The 14,665-nt window shown below is 41.6% G+C and overlaps 1 protein-coding gene and 1 long non-coding RNA gene across 16 annotated transcripts in view; one reads left to right on the top strand and one right to left on the bottom strand.

Annotated features, from left to right (window-relative positions):
* The window catches only part of LOC135313388 (uncharacterized), a 95,178-nt gene extending 95,108 nt beyond the window's left edge, over positions 1-70 (bottom strand). The window contains exon 1 of the long non-coding RNA XR_010373024.1: positions 1-70. This is a non-coding gene — a long non-coding RNA (uncharacterized LOC135313388).
* The window catches only part of HNRNPA3 (heterogeneous nuclear ribonucleoprotein A3), a 22,095-nt gene continuing 7,482 nt past the window's right edge, over positions 53-14,665 (top strand). For 4 of the 15 annotated variants that reach the window (XR_010373022.1, XR_010373023.1, XR_010373021.1 and 1 more), the window contains exons 1-12: positions 53-152; positions 4,181-4,292; positions 4,762-4,785; positions 8,793-8,915; positions 9,006-9,152; positions 9,233-9,443; positions 9,686-9,775; positions 9,837-9,944; positions 10,030-10,140; positions 11,210-11,356; positions 12,615-12,740; positions 12,828-12,899. Coding sequence is in view for 12 of the 15 variants with exons in the window: in XM_064451688.1 (XP_064307758.1) it covers positions 4,227-4,292; positions 4,762-4,785; positions 8,793-8,915; positions 9,006-9,152; positions 9,233-9,443; positions 9,686-9,775; positions 9,837-9,944; positions 10,030-10,140; positions 11,210-11,356; positions 12,615-12,740; positions 12,828-12,880 (1,206 nt within the window). In the remaining 3 variants the exon portion in view is untranslated. Of the gene's footprint in view, positions 153-382; positions 489-4,180; positions 4,293-4,761; positions 4,786-8,792; positions 8,916-9,005; positions 9,153-9,232; positions 9,444-9,685; positions 9,776-9,836; positions 9,945-10,029; positions 10,141-11,209; positions 11,357-12,614; positions 12,741-12,827; positions 12,900-12,985; positions 13,363-14,665 lie in introns of those variants that run through there. The other 11 variants (XM_064451698.1, XM_064451699.1, XM_064451691.1 and 8 more) reach the window with 11 other exon arrangements.

Consider the following 14,665-nt stretch of genomic DNA (forward strand, 5'->3'; position numbering starts at 1 on the left):
GTGGCGCGGGGAGGCGGTTCCCGCCCCTGCGCAGCAGTGACGGCTGTGCGGCGGCACCGCCTACTTCACAGCGGGCGGCGGTTAGTGCGCGGGGCCGGCTGCCGGCGCGGGACCGAGGCGGGCGGGAAGGCGCTTCGCTGGAGGCTGGCACGGTTATACCTCATCTTCTTTCACCCCCCCCCAACTCCCTCCTCATCATCCTTCTCCAATCTCCCGGTGGGGAAGGGGCCGCTCCGCCGAGCGCGGCGCGGGGCTCGCGGTAGGCGGGGGGGAGGGGCGGCGCGACGAGCGCTGAGAAGAAAGCGGTAACGGCCGCTGCGCGCGCGCGACCTGGGCTGCCAGCTCTCCCCTCCCCCTCCCTTCCCGCCCTGTCGCGCTGTGGCTGGAGCCGGCCTTCTCGCCACGTGACGCCCCCTCCGCCCTCCCCCTCGTCTTCCTTTCGGCTCCATATTGATACCGAGGGAGGCGAGCCCGGTCACAAAATGGAGGTAACGGCCCGCCGCGCGGAGGGAGCGGGGCTGGCTGGGCCCAGCGGGGGCGGCAGGGGAGGCGGAGCGGCCCCCTCGGACCCCCTGCGGCAGCCGTTTTAACCCTCCCCGGGTAGGACGCGGCAGCGCTGGGCGCGGCGGGCTGGCGCGGCGCGTAGGGCGCCCATCGCGGTTCCCGCCGCCTCCTTCTGAGCCTTTTCTGCCGCGCTCCTGGCTGCTTTTTCCCTGCGACATGGTGCATTGGCCCACAATGGCGGCCGCTGGCAGGAAGAGGGGGGGTGCGGGAGAGGCTGCGCTTCCGCCGTGCGGCCCCTCGGGCGCGGCGGCTGCGGCCGCCATTTCGCTGCGCTCCACAGCGTGGGCGAGTGCGGGAGGCTTGGCTCTCGCTCTGGGACAGCGTTGTGGGTAGCAGAGTCCTCCTCAGCTATCCCGGAGGACACCGAAATGCTTAGGCGCCTATTTGGGCGAGAGTGGGGAGAGGCGAGTCCCACACATGCATGTGTCATTGTTCGGTCCTCCCTGGGTGGTCCCCCATGTAAGCTTCCCGGGATAGTGCGCTAGGGATGTTCTTTTCCCACTTATTTTCCTGGGAAGAAGAGGCTTTTAAAGCATTACGGTTGTTTTGTGCCTTGCCCGGCTTCTCGCTGAGGAATGCTGGTACACTTTGCAGCACCTCCCCAATATCCCTCACCCCCTTCCCGAGGGGAGTTAGTACGTGTAGCGAGCCTTTGCTGCCCGGGAGGTGCAGAGCTCTCTCGGAGTTTCCTATTTCCCTTTCTTCACTCCCCCAACCACGCGTGCATAAGAGCCACGACATTCGGTGGCATCCTGCCATGATTCTGGTGAGCAATGCGAAGAAGCAGTCTTGCACAAACCTTGATTCAGAATTTCCTCAACTTGAAGGAAGTCGAGATCAAATGCACACTGGGGCATCATCCACACCGCATGGGAAATACTGTCACGATATCCCTCCTTGCTTTTCCTTCCTCTCTCCTCAAAACCTACGGTTTTTTGCTCAAGTACTTCAAGTAAAGTGTGGGGAGCAAAAATGTTGCAGGGTTTTTGGTTTTGGTTTTTTTTTTTTAGTTTGACCCCCTTCATTACAGGCTGAAACCTTAGAGAATTTAGAACAGAGAAACCAGCAGGTCGTCCTATTTTCTGATGCTTCATTAAAAGCAGAGAAGAAACTGGATCCCTTAGCAAAACAGCTGAAAATAACTTTTCCATATAAGCAATTGTTTTAGCTGCTTCAGGACTGTTGAATAGGTTGACAACTGGGAGGGATAGTGAGTTTAAAGCATTTGAATGTGCTTCAGTAAAGCTTGGAAGCCCGTCACTTAAGTTATTAAGCTAATACCACCTTGGTTTTTTTTTCCCAGCAGACGTTTCTGTTGGCATTGGGAATAAATTACCAACACACTTAGAGCTGAAAAGCTATTATTTTGCTACTTTAACTCTTAGGTTTGGCGCGACATGCTGTATTTACATTAGGCCCAACTTCAGCTATTTACAAAAAAGACCAATATATCTGCATAGTATTCTCCGAATGGATAGGTGAACTCCAATCTTTAGAATGTGTGTTTCACCTCTTATCCTACTTGTGCCTGTAAGAGATACAGTAGCCATTGTAAGTTCCTTTGAGTAACAAGGCATCTCCTAGTGACTTTCTGCTCGTAACTAACAGATTTGTTCTGAGACTGCTTTCAGTTCTGTAGTTCAGTTGCAGTACACAACTGTTTCAATGCTAGTTTAACTCGGCTGATAAAATTTTGTTTTGAATGTTTTTATGTAGAGTTGAATATAGTATTTTGTTGATGTTAAGTATAAAAAAGCCAATATTGGCAGCTATTTTTAACAACTTTCTATGAGACAAAGCAGGAATAGGGCTGGACGGGGCTGTGTTCCACTTCGGCTGATGGTATGCATCAGCAAGGAGAGACAACTCCTTTTGACCGTTGTGGCCTTCAGAGGCCCTCGTGGCAGAGACCATGTCTGAGAGCTTTATGTTGGCCAGCATGGAGCCTCGTTGGGGAAGGCAGCAGGTGACAGAATCAGAGAGGGATTGCATACTTTTCATTACTTAAAAATTATTTACATAGGCTTTTCCCTTTCCTCCCTAACAATTCCCAAAGTTTTATTTTGCTATACAGCTGCTTCTTAAAATGTCCCTGAATTGTTAATGATCTGTGTCATATATCCTCTGTATGACTTAAGGAATTGAGCAGCTCAGTTGAAATTCTTAGTATCCTAATACCTCCTAAGTCAAACTGATGTTTGATTTAAAGGATTTCAAGAGCAGGTTTAACACTGTGTAGAGAGGAACTGAAGATAGTAAAATCAAAGTGTTTGTATTACATGAAACCTTTAAAATTGTTAATACATTAAATTGTGCTACTCATGATTTCACAGTTGAGTTTAATTTGAAACTGGTTTTTGACATGGAATTTTTTTCAGAGTGAAAATTATTATTTAATAACAGTACATATTGGTTGGCAGTAGAGACCTGCCTGCCTTTCCCTATCCAGTATTTGCAGGAGTTAAACTTAAAAAAAAAACCAACCAACCAGCAAAACAAAGAAAACCAAACCCAAACAGCAAAATCCCCACTAAAAACCTCAACTCAAACAAAAAAAACCACCAAAATATACACCTAATTTTGTAAATATCAATGATGTTAATGCAGCACAAATGTCCGTTCACAGGAACGTTTGATTTAGTTGGCTGTATTCTATTTTGGCTACTGTAATAAAGTTTCAAAAAATATCCAAAGTAGTGATGAACTGTAGCCAAAGATACTCATACAGTGTAGTAAGACAAATTAGGTAACTGAATGATCTTAGGAAACTTGAAATAATAAAGACTAAAGGGAACATGATTCGTTTTGTTTGAACGCTTAGGTATGGATTCATTCACTGAGCTTATCTTGTGAAATACTTTATTTTTGTAGTGATACGTACATAACATTTATTTTGAAAAGTTGGGCATGTAAATAGAAAGTACAGGGTAGTAATTAAATACATCGCTTGGAAGCAAAAGTAATGCAGATGGCTAGTGCTATAGATTGCTGAGGGTCAAGTGTTGTAGTTTCCAATGCTGCAAGAATAGGATCAGTAAAGGGTTCTTGCACTGGTGTTAGTGGAAAATATTTTTAAATACAGAAAACATTTAACACATCCTCTAGTGTTCCAGTTTCCAGTTTTGTAGGCTGCTGGATCACTGGTTACAATAGGTTACACATAATTCTAACAAGCAGTGTTTGCAAAATGTTAAACATTTTTGGATTTAAAAGCTAGAGAAGTAGAATTTTATTAATGTAGAGGGTTTGGTTATCAAAGGTGAAATTTGCCTGCCCTGTAGCATTGTACAATATCAGTTGTGTTCATGATAGTTCTGAAAGACCATAATGGACATAGGTTGTTTTCTACAGATTTTAGCTCTAGGTTGTACCTAGTTATTCCAAGAGTTGTAAAAAGACCTTTACTAGGATAGCAGATGTTCCCTCTTCACCTCTTCTCAATCATGAGCAAAAGAGTTTGAGGGTTTTAACTCTACCCTTTTAAATACTTATTTTTTTTCTACTTTCACCCCTCTCCTGTTTCCTCCTGTAAAGCCACACCCTTGCGTTGCATCCAAAGAGGGCCCTGCTTCACAGGACTTGGGGTAAGTACTGACTTATCCAACCTGTTTTCTAGGTTTCCTAGATCTAAAAGAAAGGCTGAGTTAGAGTACCCTTCCAAAATGGCTGCTCTTAAGGAAGAGAGAGATGTGGAAGACTACAAGAGGAAAGGAAGACGATCCTCACAGGTGAGAGGATTGCCTTTTTTTATTATTATTATTTTAAGAGTAGCTTTAAGGGGTAAAGACAAACAAAACTTAACCATTTCTATCTGATGTATTAATTCATAGCTTTTTTTCTACCTTCTTCATCCCCATATTAGCAGAGTAACTTTAAATTGCAGTATATTACTTAAAATTTTAAGGGGTGGGGTGTTAAGCATAGTGGGGAAATTTTGCTTTTCTAGTTTTCTGTTATAACAAAACTGATTAAATGTATGTTTGTGATTAAAGTGAGGTGTAATTATTTTTTTAAGAAATTCATGCATCCCCAGAGTGTCAGCAGGAACTTGATACCTTCCTATCTTCAAAGTCCTGTTCTTAGTGGGAATGAAGACAGGTTCTTTTTTTTTTTTTAATAAGAATGGTTGCCTAATAGTCACTGCAAATGAAAGTGAGGCTGTACTAAGTAAAAATAACTGTTTTCTTTTGCTTCTAGCAGAAATACCGTAGACTGAATAAGGTGCGTAGTATAGAGAAGATGTTGGGGCTGTTCTGGGAGGATGGGAGCTAGTTACTTTGGGGCAGGGTGTGGAAATGGGAGGGGGGAATAAAAAGTCTTGATACCCTTCAGAAAATAAACTCAATGCTAAGATCAGCAACAAGGGTATTAAATATGCTTCTGTAGCTTATAACTGAGACATTTTCTGATTGTTCATTTTTATTCGTTTGCTTTCTAACATTACTTTTCCAGGGTGCCTGAATATTTTAGCTAGTTCAAAGAAACTTTTTCTGGAACGACACACTACTGTAATGTGGGAGGGCCTGCACACTTGAGCTAAGAACAAACCTTGTCTGAGTTGCATGTATCTGGTAGCATATGGTTATTTTGTATTGAAGTATGGTGTGTAAAGTCCTTCTGGAAGGAATGTTGCAACTGTCTCACTGCTCTTGGACTTTGGATAGAATGTAACTCGGGTTGCTCAGCTGTCTACTTAATAAGCTCTTGTAGTTTACAAAAGTAGCTTGGCCAGGGATGTACTTAAAAGCTATTAAGTTTCTAGAAAAAATGTTTCACAGGGAAAGTTGGTGAGGCCCCAGTTGTCTGTAAGCTTTCCCCTTTCAGAAGGCAGTGAAGGATTAAACTGCCTGGGGACAGAGGAGTTTCATCTTACAGGTTTAGCTGCAGATAAACCTGGGTGTGGCGCCAGGTATTTTGTGGACGCTTGCTGGTGTTCATAGAGGTACACTGCATGGGAGGACTCCACCTGAAAACAGTGCCTTTAGAGAGAAATACTGCAGCTCCAAAAGGCTGATCATTCAAAACCCTTGCCATATGAAAGTTAAGTTTATAGCAAATTCAGAATAGAGGCAGTGTGTATCTGCAGCAACATTTTCAAAAGGTCCTGGGATTTCTGCAAAGATCAGTTTTTCACAGGAATCCCGGGGGGTTGCTACTTGCCATTTTTTTCCTCTTTTCTGGGAGAGGTACAGTTAGACCGTGCTGAGTGTTGGGGTTTTAGGTAGGACGTAGGAACCAGTAGTTCGATTTTGATGGCAAGAAAGGGTGAGCAGAGGAGAAGGAACCAGATGCTCCCCCGCAATGCTGGCTTCTCCCTGCCTTCCTCCTGGGCTGCCTCTGCAGACCCGAGCGCTGGGTCCCCCTTACCCGCCCCAGCTCGGGCAAGGGCGGCGGGACCGCGCTGTTACGCGCGCGCGTTCCCGCGCCCCCGAGGCCCCGCCCCTCCGGCTCCATATTGAGGGTGGAGGAGGCGAGATCGCTCACAAAATGGAGGCGGTCGGTGCTGCGCAGAGCTCTGGCGTGAGGGAGGAAGTCACTAGGCAAGGCTGCAAAGAAAGTTCCACGCCTCCTCAGAGCCTATTAATATGTTTGGGAAGTCCTTTAAACTGTTTAGGGGGAGAAATTAAGCCCCTTGCTGGCTACGGGCCGGCAAGGCATTCTTACTGCTCCGCCTCTTCCCCCCCCCCCCCCCGACCAAAGGAGCGCTGCAAAATGGCGGGCTGGCCCGCGGTATCAGCTGAGTGGGAGGTAGCCTGCTGATCTTGAAACAGTGGGGTAGTTAGGCTAGGGAGGGAGAGATGTGTTGTGCAAGGATTGCTGCACAGGAAAGGCTGCTATTAAAACTAGCTTGCAGCAGCAGGACTGAGAAACAACATCTTGTGTGACAGAGGACAGACCCCTGAAAACCCTATAAATGCTTATCCCCAGTGAGAACAAAATGCCTGAAAAACCCCAACTAATTCCCGAAGAAAATGTTGCCATTTATTCCTGTGGAGAGTTCCTGTAACATAGGTGTGTGCTGAGGATAATCGCTCTCCGATAGGAGAGAGAAGCTGTGACAGCAATTGTTGTTCGTCCCATATGAGAATGGCTGTTTCTGTGCACATAATAAAAATAGGCAGAAAAGGACTTCACTTTTCCTTTCAGGAGTGACCTGAAGAGTTCTGTGGTCATTCTTTTAAGGTAGAAGCAGTCTGAGTTGCTAACTGAAAACCCTGTAGCCTTGAGGGGTGTCAGAGAACTGTAAAATGTCTGTCCGGTTTCTCCATATATAGGTTTTTGGTTTTGGAGAAGTCTAAACTCTATAGTTTTATATAATAGATTTCCTTTAATATGCATAGGAGAGTTTGAAGCATTTAATATTCCCAGCTTTAACATAACCCAGCTAAAAATTAATTAGTGTCAGTTGATTAAAAAAAAAATGCAATTAGTAACAGAAGACAATATTTCACTTAACCTAAAGTAGTTTCTGTATAAGTGGGTGTGTTAACCCTGTAAGATTTTAAGTTTATGTATAGTTAAAAGGGAGATTTTTTTCTTATTATACTTCTGTAGTCTAGACTACTTGGAAGACTGTAGAAAAAAAGCTTTACTTTGTAGTCACAGGACTATTGACTGTCAATCATTTATATAATGTTCCTGTAGTAACAAAGTTAGTGCTTTAAATAGAAACTTGTTACTAGGAATGCTGGGGCTCTTTGTCGCTAAGTTTAGCAGGTGTAAGAGCAGGGATCTACTTGCCAGCCAGCTTTTAATAATCTTAGATGTTGTTTCCTGTAGTACAACCTGAACATTATAAACCAATATTTTCCTAAAGTGGAATATAATTCAGAAATTCTCTTTTATTGCCATGTATTGCTTCACAATATTCATTGCTCTTTAGAGTGGTTGTGTTGCATTCAAAGGGATGTATGCTTTTCTGACCCACCCTAGCACCACCACTCCTTTTATTTAAACTGTGCTAGAGATTAAATACTTCACATTCAGGTTTGAAGAAAGACTTCTACATGTAGAAGTCTGCAGCTGGTTTTACGTAGTTCAGCCCAGGCTAATGCTGCATCTAGTCTAGGTTAACCCACTGCAGCAGAAACAGTGAAGCCTGTTAGGCGTTCATGCTGCAGAATTGAAGTCATACGCAGCATAGCTAGCCAGCACCTTTTTGTGGAGTGTTTTACATGCACAGAAGTACCTGCTTGCTAAATAAGATTTTAATCTGGTTGCTTTTTGTAAGACTTCTCTGTCTTGGGGACGGGAGAAAGTTGTAAAATAATTTTTCATAAACTCCTGTCAGATACACAGGGATATTCCCTGCCTAACTAAAAAAAAATCATGCAACACTGAAAGAGAGCAGAAACACTTATGCACTTGTAAGCCCACTTTAACTGTGGTATAGAAAACTGGGCTCTGAAAATTAGCACATATTTAAAAATGTGACTGGTTGTATGGTTGATATTGTCAAGAGATTCAATTAAACTTGTTTGCTTTACAATGCTTGCTAAGATACCAGTCTTATTCCAGTAGTTGTACCCACTACTGGTCATTGATTAGTCATTACTCAAGACTTGTTTTTTTATCTGTAAGACATAAATCCATGTTGCTTCACATTTCAGAGGTATTTCCCATAACACTGGAAACCACATGTATATTTCTACTTGCTTGCATGCACTCACCTTCCAAAATTACTATTTTAAGGAATTAAAAATAAATTTATTCAAAATGCATAAAAATAACCTGTCAGAATGGATATCACAAAAGACTAGACACTCAGTTTTGACAATAACCTTTTTTCTTCTACACTGTGTTCTTAAACTTTTTTTAGTTCCTCATGATTACGCTTCATAAAGCGTTAGAACTTCCCTTTATCTAGCAGTGCTTCATTGCTAATCCCTACAGAGCAATATGCAACTCGAACATCAGATAGAGGCATAAAGTGAATGCACTTCCATGGGGGTGGGGAACAATCAAATTATTTAGTATATTGAAATCTCTTTACTGGTGTTTGCATTTGAGAACTCTTAAGTTGTTAGTTAGTTAGTGTTTTAATTAAAATCACACCTCATTAAGTGTTTACTATGCTGCTGTCTAAACCCATTAGAAATCATTGTTTTTATGTAAATGTATTCAACTGATTTGTAGTTATAATGTGCACATATAATTTTTAGTAATTCTGTGAAATTTTAGCTCTGTGGTTTGTATTCAAAATGTATTGTTGTTTTTTGATTTTGTAGGGCCATGAGCCAAAGGAGCCGGAGCAGTTGAGAAAGCTGTTCATTGGAGGTCTGAGCTTTGAAACAACAGATGATAGCTTGAGAGAGCACTTTGAAAAATGGGGCACACTTACAGACTGTGTGGTAAGGTGTCAAATATTAGTTTCTGCTTTTGAAAGGGTATAGGTACTGAATCTAGTGCAGAAATTCAGAGGATCCCCAATGTTTTTGCAGGTGATGAGAGACCCACAAACAAAACGTTCCAGAGGTTTCGGCTTTGTGACTTACTCTTGTGTGGAGGAGGTGGATGCTGCCATGAGTGCTCGACCTCATAAGGTTGATGGACGAGTGGTTGAACCAAAGAGAGCAGTTTCAAGGGAGGTAAGTTAGTGTTTCAGTTAACCTTATTTCCTAATCTCTGTAATAATTAAAAACACTGAATGTCATTTTTGGTGTTGTAGGATTCTGTAAAGCCTGGGGCGCATCTCACAGTAAAGAAAATATTTGTTGGTGGAATTAAAGAAGATACCGAAGAATATAACTTAAGGGAGTACTTTGAAAAATATGGCAAAATTGAAACCATAGAAGTCATGGAAGACAGACAAAGCGGAAAGAAAAGAGGCTTCGCTTTTGTAACTTTTGATGATCATGATACCGTTGATAAAATTGTTGGTATGTAACTCTTTAATGAGAAATGACTTATGGGATAAAAGTGTAACATTAGATTTCAGAACAGCAGTGCAATGTAAGATGTTGTCATAATCAATTGCTTGTTTATTGTAAGAGATGGGGTAGGTTTAATGTTACTTTTAAAAGTGTGGTCGTGCCTTACAGTAGCTTTCTATGGGAGTTTTTCAGCATATTGCTTTCAGTGATTTGACTTTCTAACTCTGCTATTTCACAACTTTCTCTAGTTCAGAAATATCATACTATAAATGGACATAACTGTGAAGTGAAAAAAGCACTCTCAAAACAAGAGATGCAGACTGCTAGCTCTCAGAGAGGTGAGTTTGGAGTTGCGCATGGTTATTTTATGCAACTGGCTTTCAATTAATGTAATTAAAGTAAAATATTTTGTAGGTCGTGGGGGTGGCTCAGGCAACTTCATGGGTCGTGGAAACTTCGGAGGCGGTGGAGGGAACTTTGGCCGAGGAGGAAACTTTGGTGGAAGAGGTAAATGACTGGAATGTTTATATAGAATGTTATTTCTATTTTTTTCCTGTGTCAGTTGGCTTAAACACTTAACACATGTGTTCAGGAAAATATTCTCATCTGTTTTGTGTTCCAGGAGGCTATGGGGGTGGTGGTGGCGGTGGTGGGAGCAGAGGAAGCTTTGGGGGTGGTGACGGATACAATGGATTTGGTGATGGTAAGTGTATTGTTCACTCTTCCCCCCCCAACATTATAACTGGCTGTAAGTCTTGTCTTCACCTTGGAAACAAGTGTACTTTGGTGATAGTTTTCTACATTGTGGAGGTGTGGAGAGTTAAAGGGTTTTCCCCACAAAATGATGGGTAGAAAAAAAAGTACTACTCTGTATTTACCCTTTAAATAACCTCATGCCATGAGGTCATAGAGCAGCTGTTTATGGTTATTGAGAACTAAATGAAGATTCTGGTGTCAGTTGAGACAACTAAAACTGAATTAAAGCAGTGACCAGCTAACATACCAGAAATATTTTCAATCAAGTGGGAGACTTTTCATGGCTCAGTAGTATCTTCTTCATTATGAATTTTGGATGAGTATCCAAAATGCATTTGAGGACAACTGTGGAAATTACCACTGCAGAAGTAGCTTTGGGGGGGAGCGGGAGGGGGAGGGTGGGAAACAAGGGAAGTAGCATGTAGTTACTTATGTCCTGATTCTAAAGCAGTTATATGTAGTGATGGTGAGTTCTTTGGAACTATTTCCTAGTTCAGAACTACTCCATCAAAATGTTGGAGACCACATCAGCATCTGGAATACTAAGTCTTTCAGATGTGCTTCATGTGACTAGAAACAAAGAATGTCCAGTAGCTTTGACACGTGTAAATAAAGCTGTACATCTAGATAAAAACTGTAAACTAGAATTCTTCTGAGGGCTTTGCCTACTGAGTCATTTCAGTTCAGAGGAGTGAAGAGGATGATAGACAGTACTGACAAAGCCATTTATGTAAAGAGGCAGTTATGACATGTAATGGGTGGTGATGGTAGCAGCATGTCTATGTGTTCTTGTGAGCGAGAATAAACTTCTAAGTATCGTGCTTCAAAGGTATACGTGAACGAATGGGGTACTTCTTGTTTGGACTAAATGGTTTAGATAAAATGTAATATCGGGAAAACACTGTGGAACATTTTTACTGTGTGTATTTGTTGTGGGGTTTTTTTGTTAAATAGACCTTTTCTTACCATTATTTAACTTGGGTGTGTTTAGTTTAACTCCTTTCTTTTATTCAAAGGTGGCAACTATGGAGGTGGTCCTGGCTATGGCAGCAGAGGAGGTTATGGTGGTGGTGGAGGACCAGGATATGGAAACCCAGGTGGTGGATATGGAGGTGGAGGAGGAGGATATGATGGCTACAATGAAGGTGGAAATTTTGGTGGTGGTAAGATGCCAGCTTTAATTAGACACCTTTTTTTTTTAGGCAGGTCTGAGTTGTACGATGCCCAAAGTATGATACTGCATAAAAGGAGTTGAACAATTAGGTCTTAATGCAGAATTGCACATTACATAAGGGAAGTTATTTTTCTCTGGATCAGCTTTGATACGCTATACAACATTGGTCTGCCTAGGACTTGTTTTTCAAAAAGCAGCAGCTATAAATCTGTGCGTGAAGGCAGAGTAGGAGAATTCTTAAACTTCTCACCATTTGAATTACTGTTGCTGTCAGATACCAGTTCACATCACGTAGGTCACGTACTCCTTGGTGAGGACTGTATGTCTAAGTTTCTATAAGCTTTTTTTCTTGTTTGCCTGTGAAATGAGCTACTCCAGTTACTTCTATAGAAGCAATTCTTTTGCCAGTTACACGTTTCATTAGACTAACTGGAAATTGCATAATTATAATACACTAGTTAGGGCTGTAAAAAAGTAAAGCTTTGAGTATATTTAAAATCTGTGTTAATATCTAACCAAATACAGCTAGCTATGTCATGTCATATGATCAGTTTAGCTGTGTTCTACATTGTCAGTATTAATTTCCCTGCAAGGATTTCTGAATGATAAAGTGAATTTTTAAATCTGGGGTAACTTCTATAGAAGCCTTAAATAATAGTCAGGATGTTTCTGGGAAGGGTATCCCACAAATACAAAACCAGCTTAGGTGCTATACTAGAATTGTTGGAGAAGGAACAGTAAGAACTTGCAGGACCTAGTGCAAGTTTGGGGAGTTAAGCAGCAAAATCTGCTGCATACTTTGTCCGCTCTGATGTGTATACGCAGCATGTCTGTTACAGTTCTGCTCCTTTTTAGAGCAAATAAATTGTGTGTAACTTACATTATTGTCAGACATGCAAAGTGGCAGGCAGTGGAAAATGGCAGTGAAACCCACGGGCTCTTCTGAGTTTGGAGGCCTTAAATTTGGCCTTGTGTGTTAACTTCAAATTGCCTGCTCAAACCTGTATCAATGATGTAGCCTGATGATTTTCATCACCAGTGAAATACCAGTTTCGCATCTTCAAAGTGCTAAGGGACTTCTCTCATTTGTGCATGGCGAGTAGAGGTAGCATGCAAAGTACTTGCAATTCTATTTTAAAGTGCTTTAAACAATTATAATTTACATTTGTGCTGGCTGTCACAATTAGGCAAGCTTCATGTCCTCGGTGTTGAACAGAAGTGGCTTTATAAATCTGCATTTGTTTCAGGTAATTATGGTGGAAGTGGAAACTATAATGATTTTGGCAATTACAGTGGACAACAGCAGTCTAACTATGGTCCCATGAAAGGTGGTGGCAGCTTTGGTGGCAGAAGTTCAGGCAGTCCCTATGGTGGTAAATACAATTTTGAATGGCAAATATTTTTTTGGTTTAAAAGTCGTTGTGGTTGTTGTATTTCAATACATACCCTGTCTTTTGTAGGTGGTTATGGATCTGGAAGTGGAAGTGGGGGCTATGGTGGTAGAAGATTCTAAAAATGCTACCAGAAAAAGGGTAGGTGTAATGCATATTTTTAATGATGATTAATAATGTACAACTGTTCACTGAGAGTAATAATTTTCTTATCCTGTATTCAACAGGCTACAGTTCTTAGCAGGAGAGAGAGCGAGGAGTTGTCAGGAAAGCTGCAGGTTACTTTGAGACAGTCGTCCCAAATGCATTAGAGGAACTGTAAAATCTGCCACAGAAGGAACGATGATCCATAGTCAGAAAAGTTACTGCAGCTTAAACAGGAAACCCTTCTTGTTCAGGACTGTCATAGCCACAGTTTGCAAAAAGTGCAGCTATTGATTAATGCAATGTAGTGTCGATTAGATGTACATTCCTGAGGTCTTTATCTGTTGTAGCTTTGTCTTTCTTTTTTCTTTTTATTTTCCCATTACATCAGGTATATTGCCCTGTAAATTGTGGTAGTGGTACCAGGAATAAACAAATTAAGGAATTTTTAACTTTTCAATATTTGTGTAGTTCAGTTTTTCCACATTTAGTACAGAGAACTCTATAACAGAAATAAAATGTAGTTTAGGGTGTTTCCTTGTTAGTTAATAGAGAGGATTAATGCATTTCTCAATTACTATTTTGTATTAATTTAAAGTTAACAATAGAAACACCTATTGATTTGCAGTCTTAAGGGGTCTAGTCTCAGTGTATATATGTAACTGTCATTGACATGAGTTACATAGGCATACAGAGGGAGAACATCTGTATGTTGCATTATAGTTTGTTTAGATGTATAACTAGGATTGAGTTACTCAAATTAGTGTTTGTGAATTATAGAACTAAGCTTTACCTTAATGAAAATTTCAAATTACTTTTTGGTTTGTGCATATTTTTTTAATTTGTAGTTCTGTATTAGTACTAGCGCTTCAAGAAAATAAGGCATGATAAATATTTTAACAAGACCAACTTTAGACACATGAAAGCTGTCTCCCGTCTCATTTGAGATGTATAAGGGATAACTGCAGTCGCTTAAGTCTTGGGTGAAGAGAAAAAAGAAACTTGCTTTTTACCTTTATATTTATTGTACTTCCCGAGAAGTTAAGGTGGGGGGGAAATCAAGTGCCTGTTTCCTTGGGATATACAATGATTCTGTTTCAATAAAACTATACTTTGGGGAGGGCGGCTTGGAATTTTCATCCCTTTCCTTTGTCCCCGTTTCCCTCTCCCTCGCACCAGACTGCGCTGTTTCAATTAAACAAGGCGTCATAGTGAGAGTAATAGGTATGTTCCTCAATAACTTAATGGCTATATACTTTCTTGCATGCACCCTAGGCAATTTTCTGGACACATTCTTCTGACTGGGAGCCAAGGGTAGCGCAGGTGTAATCACTGACAGTCCCAGGTAACGCGTTCCAAAAGCCCGTTCACGATGGGCTTTAAGTAGTATAGTTTCCAAGCTTTTTCCCTTGTGAATGTCTACACTCAGCTGAGAGCTTGAAGATAAAGCCAAACACGACCTAGTTGTATTTTACTGACTAGAAACACTTCCCACAACGTAGAACGGTACAGTCTCGAGCTTCCACAGGTAGAACGATAGTGTGTTACGATTTGGTTTGATGCACTGGAGTAGCAAATCTTATCAGCACATATGGCTAGAAAGTGTACTTAATTCTCACTTGAGACCCCCAAATTAAGGCACTACAGTCTGTCCTTTGCTCAGCTGATGCAAATTCTCTCTCGACTGTTGCCAGGACAGTGCTTTCTCTCAATTCAGATTCAGAGGAGTAGGGGCCCAGTCAATAGAAGAAATACTCAGACAC

Source organism: Phalacrocorax carbo, chromosome 5 (assembly GCF_963921805.1).
Source record: "Phalacrocorax carbo chromosome 5, bPhaCar2.1, whole genome shotgun sequence".
NCBI classification, from domain to species: domain Eukaryota; kingdom Metazoa; phylum Chordata; class Aves; order Suliformes; family Phalacrocoracidae; genus Phalacrocorax; species Phalacrocorax carbo.